Source organism: Macaca mulatta, chromosome 15, assembly GCF_049350105.2.
Source record: "Macaca mulatta isolate MMU2019108-1 chromosome 15, T2T-MMU8v2.0, whole genome shotgun sequence".
In the NCBI taxonomy this organism is placed as follows: domain Eukaryota; kingdom Metazoa; phylum Chordata; class Mammalia; order Primates; family Cercopithecidae; genus Macaca; species Macaca mulatta.
The window spans coordinates 107,627,892-107,641,067 of record NC_133420.1 but is presented as its reverse complement, the minus strand read 5'-3'; the positions used below and the strand labels follow the sequence as shown (position 1 = coordinate 107,641,067).

Here is a 13,176-nt window from a genome sequence, read left to right as displayed (position 1 = left end):
TCAAGCATCCCTAATTAAGAGAGAAAATGCTTTCATTATGAATATTTCCCCCAGATCGTTATAAAACATGACCTCTAAATTGCTTGCTATAAACATGGAAGATGAAGTGGTGGGATTTTCATACCACATTAGAAAGGGGAATAGATAATACATTTAAAGTGATATGTTATTATGTAAAGAATAGAAAGGTAGAGTAATATGACGATGGAAAATAAAGATGAGTCAAGGCAGAAACAGAAGCCATATCATGTCTCAACTGTGCCATTTCTTCTGAACAGACCTATGCAATGTTTGTATAACTACCAAAGTTACATAGCGTCTGGGCAGCCATTTTGAGAGCTGTGTTTTGATCACCCATGAGGAGTCTTGGTTTCAATTCAGTGAATATTTATTTGTCACTTATTTTATGTTAGGTTCTGTATAACCTTACATCTTGGTGATGCAAAATAAAGTAAGATATGGTTCTTTTTTTTTTTGAGACGGAGTCTCGCTCTGTCACCCAGGCTGGAGTGCGGTGGCCGGATCTCAGCTCACTGCAAGCTCCGCCTCCTGGGTTTACGCCATTCTCCTGCCTCAGCCTCCCGAGTAGCTGGGACTACAGGCGCTCGCCACCTCGCCCGGCTAGTTTTTTGTATTTTTTTTAGTAGAGACGGGGTTTCACCGTGTTAGCCAGGATGGTCTCGATCTCCTGACCTCGTGATCCGCCCGTCTCGGCCTCCCAAAGTGCTGGGATTACAGGCTTGAGCCACCGCGCCCAGCCAGATATGGTTCTTAATATAGTAAGACTTCAAATAGTTAAATGAAAGGAATAGTATTATTTTCTAGACAGCTTTAAAAACAGAATAAAATCTTGCCCACCATCAGGATACAGATTAGATTAATTGAAATTTTCCCATCTTAAAGTTATTAATGAATTTCTTTTAAAACTTCTGATAACTTTGCTTCTGGGGAAAAAAAAAAACTTTAAAATCTTTTTTGTGTGTGCATAGATTTTACTTTAGCTTCCAGATTAGACCTTTCTTGTTCAGTATTTACTTATATTTATTTATTATTCTTATTCCCCACTTCCAATTGCTAATGCTGAAAAATGTACCTGAAAATCAAGAATTGTTAAAATGGTAAACTGAATCTAAACAATCACATGATATACTGTTACTATCTTCATTATACACAAGAAGAAACCACTGAAGACACAAAGTTATCAGAATTTTTAGAAGAAATTCATTAATAACTTTAAGATAGAAAAATTTCAATTAATCTTCAACTGAGTAGCAAGATTCACCCTAGTTTCCCTCTGTTTACCATACTATGTTAAATTGCTTTTAAAAATATTATGACCGGCCGGGCGCGGTGGCTCAAGCCTGTAATCCCAGCACTTTGGGAGGCCGAGACGGGCGGATCACGAGGTCAGGAGATCGAGACCATCCTGGCTAACACAGTGAAACCCCGTCTCTACTAAAAATACAAAAACTTAGCCGGGCGAGGTGGCAGGCGCCTGTAGTCCCAGCTACTCGGGAGGCTGAGGCAGGAGAATGGCGTGAACCCGGGAGGCGGAGCTTGCAGTGAGCTGAGATCCGGCCACTGCACTCCAGCCTGGGTGACAGAGCGAGACTCCGTCTCAAAAAAAAAAAAAAAAAAAAAAAATATTATGACCAGCTGAGCAGGGTAGCCCACACCTGTAATCCCAGCACTTTGGGAGGCCTCGGTGGGCAGATCACTTGAGGTCAGGAGTTTGAGACCAGCCTGGCCAACATGTGAAACCCCATCTCTACTAAAAACACAAAAACTTAGCCAGGCATGGTGGTGGCGCGCCTGTAGTCCCAGCTACTAGGAAGGCTGAGGCAGGAGAATCGCTTGAATCTGGGAGGTGGAGGTTGCAGTGAGGCAAGATCACACCACTGCACTCTAGCGTGGACAACAGAGTGAGACTGTGCCTCCAAAAAACAAACAAACAAAAAAATTTAGACCTATTTAAGGTATACAAAGAGCCACTTATTTTAATTAATTTCAGGAAATGCTTTAACTAGGGAGTAGGAATCAATGTATGCTGGTAAGCTTTCAAAAAGTGTAATGGGTAGAAAGTTTAATGGGTATAATCAGTAATTATGATTCATCAAAGTTTGCTTAATAATTCAGCACTTATAAAACAAAGGTTTTTTCTTAAGTAATGTTAAAAGATAAACCTTAGACAAATCAATCAGTTTATTACAGCAAAAAATGATTTATGAACCCAGCATCACTTAGAACCAGGAGAGGTTCAGAGAGCTCCACCCAGCAAAGTGGGCAGACAGTATTTGTCCAGAGAAAAGCAAGATGACGTATAGAAATAGCTTGATCGGGTACAGCTCAGCAGTTATCTTATTTGGGTACAGTATGATGAAGCATTTGCCTTATATGGTCATGGTCTGATCATTTGGCAACCTGTGATTGCTGAAGCTCAGCTGCTTTGATTGCCTGAGACTCAGCTAGTCTTTGCAAAAATATACTCGTTAAGTTAGGTTGGAATTTTATTTACATACTATGTTAGGTTGTAGTTAGCTACCTAGGAACTCAAACTACAGAGAAAGCCTTAAGCCAAATGTGGTTTAACAATAAGAAAACATTTGTTACTGTAAGGATATTAAAAATTATTATAATTCAACACTACTTATGGAAGGGAGTTTCAAGATAATAACAACAACAGTAATAATGAAATTATAGCAATAGTGTTGTGGTAAATTATGACTAATAATGGCTTAATTTATTGAGTGCTTATTTGCATTACCTCATTTAAGCTAATGACAGTCCTCCGAAGTAGATACTTTTTTGTTTGTTTTTTGTTTTGAGACACGATCTCCTTCAGTCACCCAGGCTGGAGTGCAGTGGCACGATCATGGCTCATTGCAGCCTCAGACTCCTGGGATTAAGCAATCCTCCCACCTCAGCCTCCGGAGTAGCTGGGACTATAGGTGTATGCCACCACACTCAGCTAAATTTTTTTATTTTTTTGTAGAGACGGGGTCTCATTGTGTTGTCCAAGCTGATCTCAAACTCCTAGGCTCAAGCAATATGCCTGCCTTGGCCCAAAGTGCTGAAATTACAGGCATGAGCCACCACGCCCAGCCTGAAGCAGATCCTGTTTACTGTTTCCATTGTATAGGAAAAACTGCTGAGGTTCAGGGAGGTCACATAAATTGTCTAAAGCAGGAACCAGCAAACATTGTTTATAAAGATTCAACTAGTAAATAGTTTAGGTTTCACTGGCCCTATGGTTTCAGTCACAACTACTCAACTCTGCCATTATAGAGTAAAAGCAGCCATAGGAAACATGCAAACAAGTAAGTGGCCGTGTTCTGATGAAACTTTTTTTTTGAGGCAGTCTCAGTCTGTTGCCCAGGCTGGAGTGCTGTGGTGCGATCTTGGCTCACTGCAACCTCTGCCTCCCCGTGCTCAAGCGATTCTCCCACCTAAGCCTCCCAAGTAGCTGGGACCACAGATATGTACCACCACACTTGGCTAAGTTTTTGTGTTTTTGGCAGAGACAGGGTTTGCCGTGTTTCCCAGGCTGGTCTTGAACTCCTGAGATCAGGTGATCTGCCCACCTTGGCCTCCCAAAGTGCTGGGGTTACAGGCATGAGCCACCATGCCTGGCCTCTGATGAAACTTCATTTATGGAAACCGAAATTGAATTTCCTATGATTTTTACGTCGTAAAATATTCTCTTTTTGTTGAGAGGGAGTCTCATTCTGTTGCCCAGGCTAGAGTGCAGTGGCATGATCTTGGCTCACTGCAGCCTCCACCTCCTGGGTCAAGTAATTCTCCTGCCTCCGCCTCCCAAGTAGCTGGGAATACAGGCATGCACCACCACACCTGGCTAATTTTTGTATTTTTAGTAGAGACGGGGTTTTACCACGTTGGCCAGGCTGGTCTTGAACTCCTGACCTCAAGTGATCTGCCTGCCTCAGCATCCCAAAGTGCTGGGATTACAGGTGTGAGCCACTGCGCCCAGCCAACATCATAAAATATTTTTATTTTTACATTTTTTTAACTACTTAAAAAAACATAGAAATCATTCTTCACTCAGGGGCTATAAAAAACAGACAGGCTTATGCCTGTAATTCCAGCTACTCAGGAAGCTGAAGCAAGAGGATTGCCTGAGGCAAGGAGTTCAAGATCAGCCTGGGCAACATAGGGAGACCCTGTCTCTGGAATTTTTTTTTTTTTTTAATTTAGCTAGGCACGGTAGCATGTGCCTATAGTCCTAGCTACTCCAGGGGCGGAGACAGGAGGATCACCTGAGCCCAGGAGTTCAAGGCTGTAGTGAGCTATGATCATGCCACCGCACTCCAGCCTGGGTGACAGAGTGAGTCCTAGCCTCTAAAAAAAATAAAAAAAAACTGACAGCAAGCTGACTTCAGCCACGAGCTATCATTTACCAACCTCAGGTCTAGGGTGACACAGCCTATAAATGATAGGCTCAGTCTTTGAAACCAATTGTCTGCCCAATTCTAAAGAAAACCTACATCAACTACTGAATAATTGTATTCTACAGTTTCATCATGTAGGAACCCCTCTAAAGATCCTCCTTTGAATCCATTTACTTCAGTGTTAGCAACTTGTAGATCTGAAAAAGGAGACCACTAAGATGTATGATAGGTCTTTTCTCTACTAAAGGGTAGCATTTATGATAGAGGTATATGGCAAGTTCATTTTAAACAATGAGTTATTGGCAGTTTGGAGATTTCTCAAAGAACTTGAAACAGAACTGCCGTTCGACCTGCCAGTCCCATTACTGGGTAAATACCCAAAGGAATATAAATCATTCTACCATAAAGACACATGCACATGTGTGTTCATCACAGCACTATTCACAATAGCAAAGACATGGAATCAACCTCGATGCCCATTAACAATGGATTGGATAAAACAAATGCAGAACATATACACTATATAGCAGCCATGAAAAAGAACTAAATCACTTCCTATGCAAAAACATGGATGGAGCTGGAGGTCATTATCATGAGTTATCCTAAGAAAACCAAATACCGCATGTTCTCACTTATAAGTGGGAACTGTACATTGAGTACACTCCAGACACCAGGGACTACTAGAGGGTGGAGGGTGGAGGAGAATGAGGATCAAAAAACTACCTGTCAGCTACTATGCTCATTAACTAGGTGACAAAATAATCTGTACATCAAACCACTGTGACATGCAGTTTACCCATGTAAAAACCTGCACATGTACCCCTAAAACTAAAATAAAAGTTGGGGAAAAAAAATGAGTAATTTGTCTGTGCCAAGCACTGGATTGGGAAATAACAAGGCTCAATTGCTGTCCTTAAGGAGCACAAAGCCTTAAGCAGACATGGGCAGACAAGTGAACAGTTACAATACAGCATACAATTGTACTTTGAGGAGGTGATGACTCAAGGTGAGGGTGAGTTTGGGGGTATACCTGGTAGAGAGCGAAAGCTGATTATCTGCTTCAAGAGAGGCTTTGCAGAAGGAGGCCTTCCCTCGAGGTGAGTTTTGAAGGACTAGTAGGATTGGCCAGCTGAAATTAGGGAGAAGAGCAATCCAGGTTGAGGAAACAGGTAGACAAAACGCCAGATATAAATACATCAATAAAGAGAGAACATGGCATGTTCAGAGAACTGTAAAATTCCAGTGAATATTAACATTGGAGCTGGAGGTTTTCCATTTGCATGACTTCTTCTCCCTCTCAGTCACCCACTCAGTCTTTTATCAAAACCTTATTTTGCTCAACAACTCCACAGGAAGAAAAAGGCTTACTATAGCATATCACCGGTAATGTGTGTTGACCCAAGACCTATCAGGAGGAACAGAAGCTACTGTATGGAGAGGATGGTTGTTCACAGGTCTCTTGGACCCAGGGCCAAAATTGGAAGTAAAGTGTTAAAGATAGATGGATAGAGGAAACACCTCAAAAAAGCTTCTTACTAGAATGCACAGTAGTTGAACACAAGGCAGTACGGATGGTGCACAGCTCAGCAAGATCCCAGTAGACTACACAGACCTTTTCAGTTGAAACCATTCAAGAACATTAGACCCTTGATCAAGTTCTCTTTCAAGTGGAATGATACACTTTTTAAATTAGTTTGCCATTGCACAAGTAATAAGAAAATGCACTCTTGAGAAATGCATCCTATCATTACAGATAAGACCAAGTTCTTCCTTTAACAATTACCAATTCCTCTTCCTAATCCCCTTCCCCAGAGGCAAACTCCTTTATCAGTTTCATTGGTATCCTTCCAAGTTGTTCTCTGTGCATTTACACATATCTAAAACGAACACATTTAGATGAAAGCTGTTAGTAATTTAAATCCAGTTATTGGAACATATATTTGAATGTTGGTTCATCTAGAATAAATGTTCAACCTAAAACTTTAAAAACGACAACATTTTAAAAAATAAAACAAAGTTTTAAAAAGTGAGTTTACATATGTTTTTTTAGTATCATCAAACTTGGTAGATTCTGAAAGAACTAATGATAAGATTTTTGTTTGTTACAAACAAACAAGTAAACAGAGACAAACGAGTCATACAGCAGTGATTATTCAGAGTAGCAGGAAACACTGGGAGGCCGCACAATGTATGGCCAAGAGTGTGAATGCCAAAGTCAGACTGCCCAGATTAGTACAGGCTCTGCCATTTACTAATGGTGAGACTTTGGGCAAACACTTAACTGCTCCGTGTCTGTTTCCTTATCTTTGAAAAGTGGATGATAATAGTGTCTACCTCACTAGGCTGTAATAAGAAATACATGCATTCATATGTGTAAACCACTTAAAACAGCATTTGGCCAAATACTGCACGATCTCACTTATATGTAGCATCTAAAAAAGTTGAGCTTACAGAAGTAGAGAGTGGAATGGTCGTTACCAGAAGCTAGGGGTTGAGAGTGAGGAGATGTTGGTCAAAGACCACAAAATTTTGGTTAGGAGGCATACGTTCCAGAGCCCTATTGAACAATATGGTGACCATAGCTAATAACAATGTGTTGCATCCTAGAAAATTGCTAAGTGAGGAGATTTTCAGTATCAAAAAAAAGCATGTGAAGTAATACATATGTTAATTAGCTCAGTTTAGCCATTCCACAATATATACATATTTCAAAACATCGTGTTAAACATTTTTACATGGCAATTTAAAAAATAAATTTAAAAAACAAAACACCACCACCAACAACAAAAAAACAGTGTCTGGTACATTGTAACTCATCAAATAATGTTAGCCTCTTTTCTTAGTAAGAGTGCTGGGGCAAGATGTTAAGTGTATCAGGATTTTCAAGAAAAGGCAATAGTCTTGGGATGGATAAGGTAGTGACTAATGATACATATTTTTTCTTTTTTTTTTTTTTAGTTCAAAATTCAGCAGTAAAATTAAATATGTCAATAGCTTATCAGAACTCAGTGGGCTGATCCCAATGGATTGCATCCACATTCCAGAGAGCATCATCAAGTAAGTCCTGACGGTTTCAGAGATTTCTTAAGAAATAGTACTAGTTTGAGGCTGGGTGTGGTGGCTCATACCTGTAATCCTAGCACTCTGGGAGGCCAAGCGGTAGAATCAGTTGAGCCCAGGAGTTTGCCATCAGCCTGGACAACATAGCAAAACCCCATTCCTACTAAAAATACAAAAATTAGCCAGGCATGGTGGCATTTGCCTGTAGTCCAGCTATTCAGGAGGCTGAGATAGGATGATCACCTGAGCCTGGGAAGTCAAGGCTGCAGTGAGCCGTGATGATGCCACTGTACTCCAGCCTGGCAATGGGAGTGAGACCTTGTATCAAAAAAAAAAAAAAAAAAAAAAGTGTATGTTTGGAGAAGTGGGTTGGTAAAGAGGTCAGTTCTGGAACAGAGGGGAAATGGCATTATCTTATTTTTAAAACAATATTAAATATCCTCCAATAAATATAATTTTTTCCTATAATCTGTAGATAATTGTTGTGTTCTTTCAGATCCTCTTTCACATAATATTTTCCTGGGGTTATTTGATTATTGTTCATTTTTACCTTGAACTTTACTACCACTTTGGAAAAAGTAACAGCTACACTGGTTAACTGGTATACTGTCTCTACTGGTTAAGAGTATATCAGTTTCTTGTGTCTCCCATTCTGCACAGACACAAGATGGTCTTAGTATAGCTTGGATTTCTTTATTGTCTTATACAAAGTCATTTATCTGCATAACCCTAGGAAAATAGAAAGGATTCGCTCTCTGTTTTTTCTAAACCTTTTTTGTTTGTCCAGATTAAGTAGAGGGCATTTGCCCAGTGGTGGGTGAGGCGGTGAGGAATGGTTTTCTTGCTCAGTAGAGGGTAACGCAGTATCAGCGTCGGCATCCTGCATGGGTACTGAAGCTCTCAGGATGATGCTACAAAAATTAGGATAAAATTTAACAAAATAAATACTTGGAGCTGGGATTGTAAAACAGGGATATGGGAGAATGAACACTTGCATCTGGTACATTGTTGCAAAGAACGGTTGTTTTCTGTGTGTCATGTTTTTGTTTGTTTGTTTTGTTTTGTTTTTTTGTCCACTGTATCTGAATCGTTAGCTCTTTTCATTTCATTTGAGTGGAGAGGGATTTAACCATTAGCTCAAAGAAAACAGACAAGTGTCATTCATCTTCCTCCATAAAATGGATGGCAAAATGTACCTCTCATTTGGGATTCCAAAAGAGTCCTCTCACTTTAAAAAAGAAGTTAATTAATTAAAAAGACCCAGCCTAGAAATTGGAAGGAAAGAATTCTCATGTAATGTGTGTCTATGATATGCCAAGCATAGCAGTACTCTATTTATATCATTTATTTGACTCCCATAGTAAACCCCTGTGTTACAGATGCAGGGGAGATAACTTAGTAAGAAGTTACTTAGGCACAGCGTAAGTAGGAACCAGGAAGAGATGGAACTGGAATTCAAATTCAAGTCAGCCTGGCACCAAAATTCCCATGTTCTTTTCTAGGAGATTCCTTTACCTCCCTTAGAGTATCCTTCAAAATTCAAAGCTCAGAAGTAGATGCATTTGGTTTTCCTACATAAGCAGTATCGGGCATGAACACAGGATACTGACTGGGCTTCCAGTGGTCAGTTGGCTCACTGAATCAAACGGAGTGTTCATAAGATCCTAATGATGGCTTCTACCCTCATTAGCTTCATAGCGTTTCCACAACCAGCACACCTCATAGCTCTGGGCTGCTGCCTCTAAAAGGTGTACCCCATTTTCAAAACCCACTTCTACTCTTTAAATTTAAAAAGTATGGAGGCAGGGAGGGATGCCTCACACCTGTAATCTTAGTACTTTGGGAGTCTGAGGAGGGTGGATAGCTTGAGTTCAGGAGTTCAAGACCAGCCTGGACAACATGGTGAGACCCTGTCTCTATGAAAAAAAAACACAGAAATTAGCCGGGTGTGGTAGCATGCACCTGTAGTCCTAGCTACTGAGGAGATTAAAGTAGGAGGATTGCTTGAGCCTGGGAGGCGGAAATTGCAGTGAGCCGAGATCGCACGACTGCCCTCAAGCCTGGGTGACAGAGTGAGACCCTGTCTCCAAAAAGAAAAAAAAAAAAAAAAAAAGGAAGAAGTAGTAGTATGGGAGTACTCACATTCGATAAGATGACAAGGACATTCTCCCTTCTAGTGGAATTGAGCATTGACCACTTTCCAAGTAAACACAGTAACCCTTCCATGGTGTGGCAGAGGCAATAGAATGAAAAGTGAATGAGCTTTAGAGACTTAGATTTGAACCTTCCCTCCAACCTCTCAATGTCTCTGAGACTTCAAGTCATCTATTAAAATGATTAATTAATTAAAATATTCTGAGTCTCAGCTTCAGCATCTGTAAAGTAAGGAAGTAAGTTGCACTTCCTGGAATGGTCCTGAGGGTTGAATGCAAACGGTACACAAAGCACTTTCAAAGCCTCCCAGCACAGAGTTTGCAATCCAGAATCTTATTTATCGTTACGCTTGTTGCTTTTAGAGACTGTCTGTCATAGGGCAAAGTTCAAGTGAGAAGTTAAGTATAGCCAGGACATTTTTTATTCATCTGCACACATCAGTTTTCAAGGGCTCCATTTGGGAGAAGTTGCTTCAGGAAGGGTTCTATTTGGAAAAATTTTTTTCTGGAGGAAGAAATGTACCACCATTCACATGCTGCCCACATGTCCGCGTGTTCTGTTTTCTGTAATTATCTCCTTGGGATGTCCTTTCTGCCATTTCTGTTACTGACCTTCATTGCCCCAATTTAATGTTATGCAAATTTCAAATGGATACAAGCCATGGCTCCTTTTTATCACTGAATAACATTCAAAGGATCTAATCTCAGCCACTCCCAAGACGAGTACTCAGCTGAGATGGCGCCTGTCATCAAAGGGCTTAAATGAAAGAAAAACTTGCTCAACCTAGAACCAAATTTATAATCATTGATCACAGTTGATTCTCATTATTTGTGGCAGTTATGTTCTATAAAGTCACTGCAAACACTTACTTAGGGAAAACTGAAATCGTGTTCCAAGGGAAAATACAGGGTGTTTGGTTCCTGCAAGCCCCTGGTCACAATGTTTTCATCAATCAGTCAATCATTCAATCAATATATAAACTTGTTTTATGTGTGTTTCTGTTTAAATGAACCTTACTTAGTATACATTGTTGATTTAGAACATTGAACTCATGGCCAACAGTATTGTAACTTGTGCATAAACGAAGCTTATCTAACACACATATTTTCTTCATAAGGCACATCACAGCCTTCCTGCACTTAGGAATACTAGACAGTATTTCAGCACTATGCTTGGAAGCCAATTTGAACAGCAAAATCACCAAGAAAAAATACACCAACAGTATTGTAACTTGTGCATAAACGAAGCTTATCTAACTCACATATTTTCTTCATAAGGCACATCACAGCCTTCCTGCACTTGGGAATACTAGACAGTATTTCAGCACTATGCTTGGAAGCCAATTTGAACAGCAAAATCACCAAGGAAAAATACAAAAATGAGAAAAAAAAAAAAGCACTAAATAGGTTGTGGAAAGGACAGTTGTTTACAGTATGAAACAAGAAGACAGAGGATCACACATTGCCAGGTGGCAACATGAACATTGGGCAACTCAGATTTTTCAGCACTCTGCACATGTCCACAAGTGACCCAAAAAGTACCTTGTATTGATTTCGTGGTTATAAATACATGTTAGTAAATAGGCAAATTTACAAATATAGAATCTGCAAATAATGAGGATTGACTGCATATATTTATCAATTATAAACATTGATTGTTATCTAATGAAAATAAGATGTCTGCCAAATGCCAATTTTATTATTACCGTCAGACATCACCTAATGACGGAGACATGTTCCGAGATGTGCGTCTTTAGATGCTTTCATCATTGTGCAGATATCATAGAGTGAACTTATACAAACCTAGATGGCAGAGCCCCCTACACCACCCAGGCTATCTGCTATAACCTGTTGCTCCTAGGCTCCACACCTGCACAGCGTGTTACTGTACTGAATACTGCAGGCAGCTGTAACACAGTGGTAAGTATTCGTGTACCTAAACATAGATAAGATACTGTCAAATTATGGTATTCTAATTTATGGAACCACTACCATATAGGTGGTCCATCGCTGACCCAAATGACGTTACCTAGTGCATGACTGTATCTGGATAGGCGTTTTCTCTCATGATTTGACTGTCGTTTAAATCATTTACTTGTCGTTTTTTCCATCTGCTCATTTTCCTTATGGCACTCGTTTTTTATTTCGTAAGGTACGATGAAGAGAGATCTTATAAGAGAAGTGTGAGGTAAAATCTCCTGATCTCCTATTCACGCTGGATCCTGTGTGTGTACATCAGTGTCTTACTTGTGGGTGACCTCAACAAGCTACCAGAGCGAGAGGTCACTGTATCAGTCTTTTGTATGCCATTTCCAGTCTTTGTCCTGTGTGTAAAGCTGTTGAGGTCAACCTGATTTGCAACTGAAACCTACTAAACCAGATACATCCCTGACTTGGCCCAGGCTGCAAGCTCATTTGAACTGTACCCACCAGACTGACGTGAATGTTTTCAGCTCTATTCAGCCAGCATGTTTCTGATCCCTTTGCAACTTACACCTACCGTGTATGAAGGAATTTGCAAAGTAAATGTACATAAACACTGAATGGGAGGAAATGACAGTATATTTAATGGAAGGAGTGCGTCTCAGGACTCCAGAAGACAGTTTTGAAAAGCACATATGCACCACTTTTGTTTGGCTCTGCTTTGCTGAGTGTCTCATGCTCTGCTTGCTTCTTTTTTGTTTCTTTTCCGCACCAATAATTTTTGCTCCTGCAGACTGGATGAAGAACTGAGGGAAGCTTCAGAAGCAGCTAAGTAAGACTTGGTTTTCATTTAGTGGCTGGCGTGATGTTGGCTTGCATTTCAGAACTGAATTGGGAAAATCTGCATGCCTGGTGTTTTATTCCTGCTTCCTGATAATAATGCACTTTAGAAATTCTATTTCTCTGATGATAGATGTAATCTCTATTATTCTTACTACTGTCTATTTTTCCCCATGATCTTGGTTATACTGAGGAATGCATTTGTCACTATAGTTGTTGTTTTTTAATATACACGCAATTCTAGGCACCACAACAGAAGAGCACATCACAGGCACCGCGACGTATAGTGTGACATCAAGATGATCATTAGGTTTTCAGGCAACAGAACCTCACTAATTCATACCAATGGGGAGGAATAATAGCACATCGAAATTTGGAAGAGTTTTGTAGAATCAATTTCATGGCCTTCTATGAGTTAAAACAACAACACCTTACTTAATGACTTTGGAAATATTGCTTAACTAACATCCTCTGAGCTATTTTGATGAATAGAAAAACAAAAGTCATTGCCCACTATTGTTGAAGTATGATTCTCAAAAAGGCAAAATTATAACTCTCATGCAAATATAAAATGAACACATGCCAATGATTTTATTTAACTAATTATTTAATGCAGGAACCACTAAGGTGTTAAAGCCAGTTCAAAGAACATTTGAGCAGCTAGATATCTATAGATAATTTACAGAAGAGTATTTGGATAAGATTGTTGGGTTAGATACAAAACTGGTTAATAAACAACAGGGCAATAAACTGTAATATTGAGGTTGTCTTTTCCACTGGACAGAAATTATTTG

At 39.9% G+C, this 13,176-nt stretch overlaps 1 protein-coding gene and 1 long non-coding RNA gene across 15 annotated transcripts in view; one reads left to right on the top strand and one right to left on the bottom strand.

Moving 5' to 3' along the window:
* The window catches only part of LOC114672820 (uncharacterized), a 37,899-nt gene that overhangs the window by 9,635 nt on the left and 15,088 nt on the right, over window positions 1–13,176 (bottom strand). The window lies entirely within an intron of this gene.
* PRUNE2 (prune homolog 2 with BCH domain) overlaps window positions 1–13,176 on the top strand; it is a 292,615-nt gene that overhangs the window by 268,964 nt on the left and 10,475 nt on the right. For 7 of the 14 annotated variants that reach the window (XM_077966267.1, XM_077966263.1, XM_077966259.1 and 4 more), the window contains 2 exons: window positions 7,365–7,463; window positions 11,772–11,807. In XM_077966267.1, the coding sequence (XP_077822393.1) occupies window positions 7,365–7,463; window positions 11,772–11,807 (135 nt within the window). Of the gene's footprint in view, window positions 1–7,364; window positions 7,464–11,771; window positions 11,808–12,335; window positions 12,375–13,176 lie in introns of all 14 variants that reach the window. The other 7 variants (XM_077966268.1, XM_077966265.1, XM_015117936.3 and 4 more) reach the window with 2 other exon arrangements.